Here is a 1232-nt window from a genome sequence, read left to right as displayed (position 1 = left end):
CAGTGTCATTCTTGCTCAATAACTACACCCATAAAGTCTCACTAAAATGATTGCTTCAAATGTGAAGGAGATTCTTGTTTTTTTTTTTTTAAAACAAAACCATGGCATTGAGGAACAGTGGTGGATATCGAAAGACATGTAAATACAAACTGTTAGGGTTTGTTAAAAAGAATTGATATTTTTGACCCAATAATTTTTAGAATCCTAATGATCACAAAATGACAGTTCATTTTTCTCTTTTCTTTCTCATTTCCAGAGGTAAACAAATACAAAATATATGTGGAAGTCTGCTGTAGATAACTATTAAGGCAAGAGCAAGGCAATGCTTGAAATAAATATGGTTTATTTAACAATGTAAATCTATCTTACATATAAGTTGGGAATCAAGTTTGATGTAGTTTACATATGATTAAATACATTTTCAGAAGAAAGTTTTTGCAGACTGTCCTACTATCTTATTGATAAAGATGAAACAATACAAATTGAATTTCATTTATTTTCCACAGATAATTGAAAATATAATAATGCTTTTGAACCCATTAAAATCTTTCTGGTTTTAAGACTTGGAGATATTTCAAATTAGAGAGCTGGTTATAATTCGTAGGCCTAGCAGCTACAGAATCTTCTCAGTAGAAGCCATAGGACCAGTACCTTCTATAGCACAGTGGGCGACAGCAGCCATAACCATAGCCACCATAGCTACCATAGCCACCATAGCCACCACCATAGCCATAGCCTAGGCCACCATAGCCATAACCCAGGCCTCCAATGTAGCTGCCGTAATAACACATGTTGTTAGAGTGGATCGTTCAGTTATGAACCACAGGTAGGTTGAGTCTTGGTGTCACCATCTGCCCAGAGCCTTTTATACACCTGAGTTGTTGTTGGGGAAACCACAGGCACCTCTCCACTGTGCTTCAGAGGCATCACGAGTTCCATGATTTATTGGATACTCAAGGCTTCATACCTGAGATGAATGTGCTTCTACATTAACATCCAATGGTTAATATGTGGAATCCTTTCATTTTTCAAGACTCTAGATTGTTCTTTGTTTAGAGCAGAGAATGTATCACATGATTTTGTCAGATGATATGTCATTAAATAGTTTTCTCCATTTTACAGTTGTTTATTAGTATCAACTACTCCATAGAAAGGTCTTCGTGCTTGCTTTCATGTTTTTGTTATTGTTGTTGTTACTTTTCATGAGCTTATTTGTAGGAGAACATTTCTGA

The 1232-nt window shown here is 35.5% G+C and overlaps 1 protein-coding gene across 1 annotated transcript; it reads right to left on the bottom strand.

The window, feature by feature from the left end:
* Nucleotides 1–626: 626 nt before the first annotated feature.
* Nucleotides 627–791, bottom strand: LOC142838630 (keratin-associated protein 20-2-like). The gene has a single exon (XM_075954170.1). The coding sequence runs from the start codon at nucleotides 789–791 to the stop codon at nucleotides 627–629; it is 165 nt and encodes a 54-aa protein (XP_075810285.1).
* Nucleotides 792–1232: the final 441 nt, after the last annotated feature.

Source organism: Microtus pennsylvanicus, chromosome 1 (assembly GCF_037038515.1).
Source record: "Microtus pennsylvanicus isolate mMicPen1 chromosome 1, mMicPen1.hap1, whole genome shotgun sequence".
Lineage (NCBI taxonomy): Eukaryota > Metazoa > Chordata > Mammalia > Rodentia > Cricetidae > Microtus > Microtus pennsylvanicus.
Note: the sequence above shows the minus strand (reverse complement) of the source record. Positions and strands in the feature narration are given on the sequence as shown.

Excerpts from the sequence above, each read along its gene's own strand:
- LOC142838630 (XM_075954170.1), bottom strand. The coding sequence starts at position 791 with ATGTGTTATTACGGCAGCTACATTGGAGGCCTGGGTTATGGCTATGGT.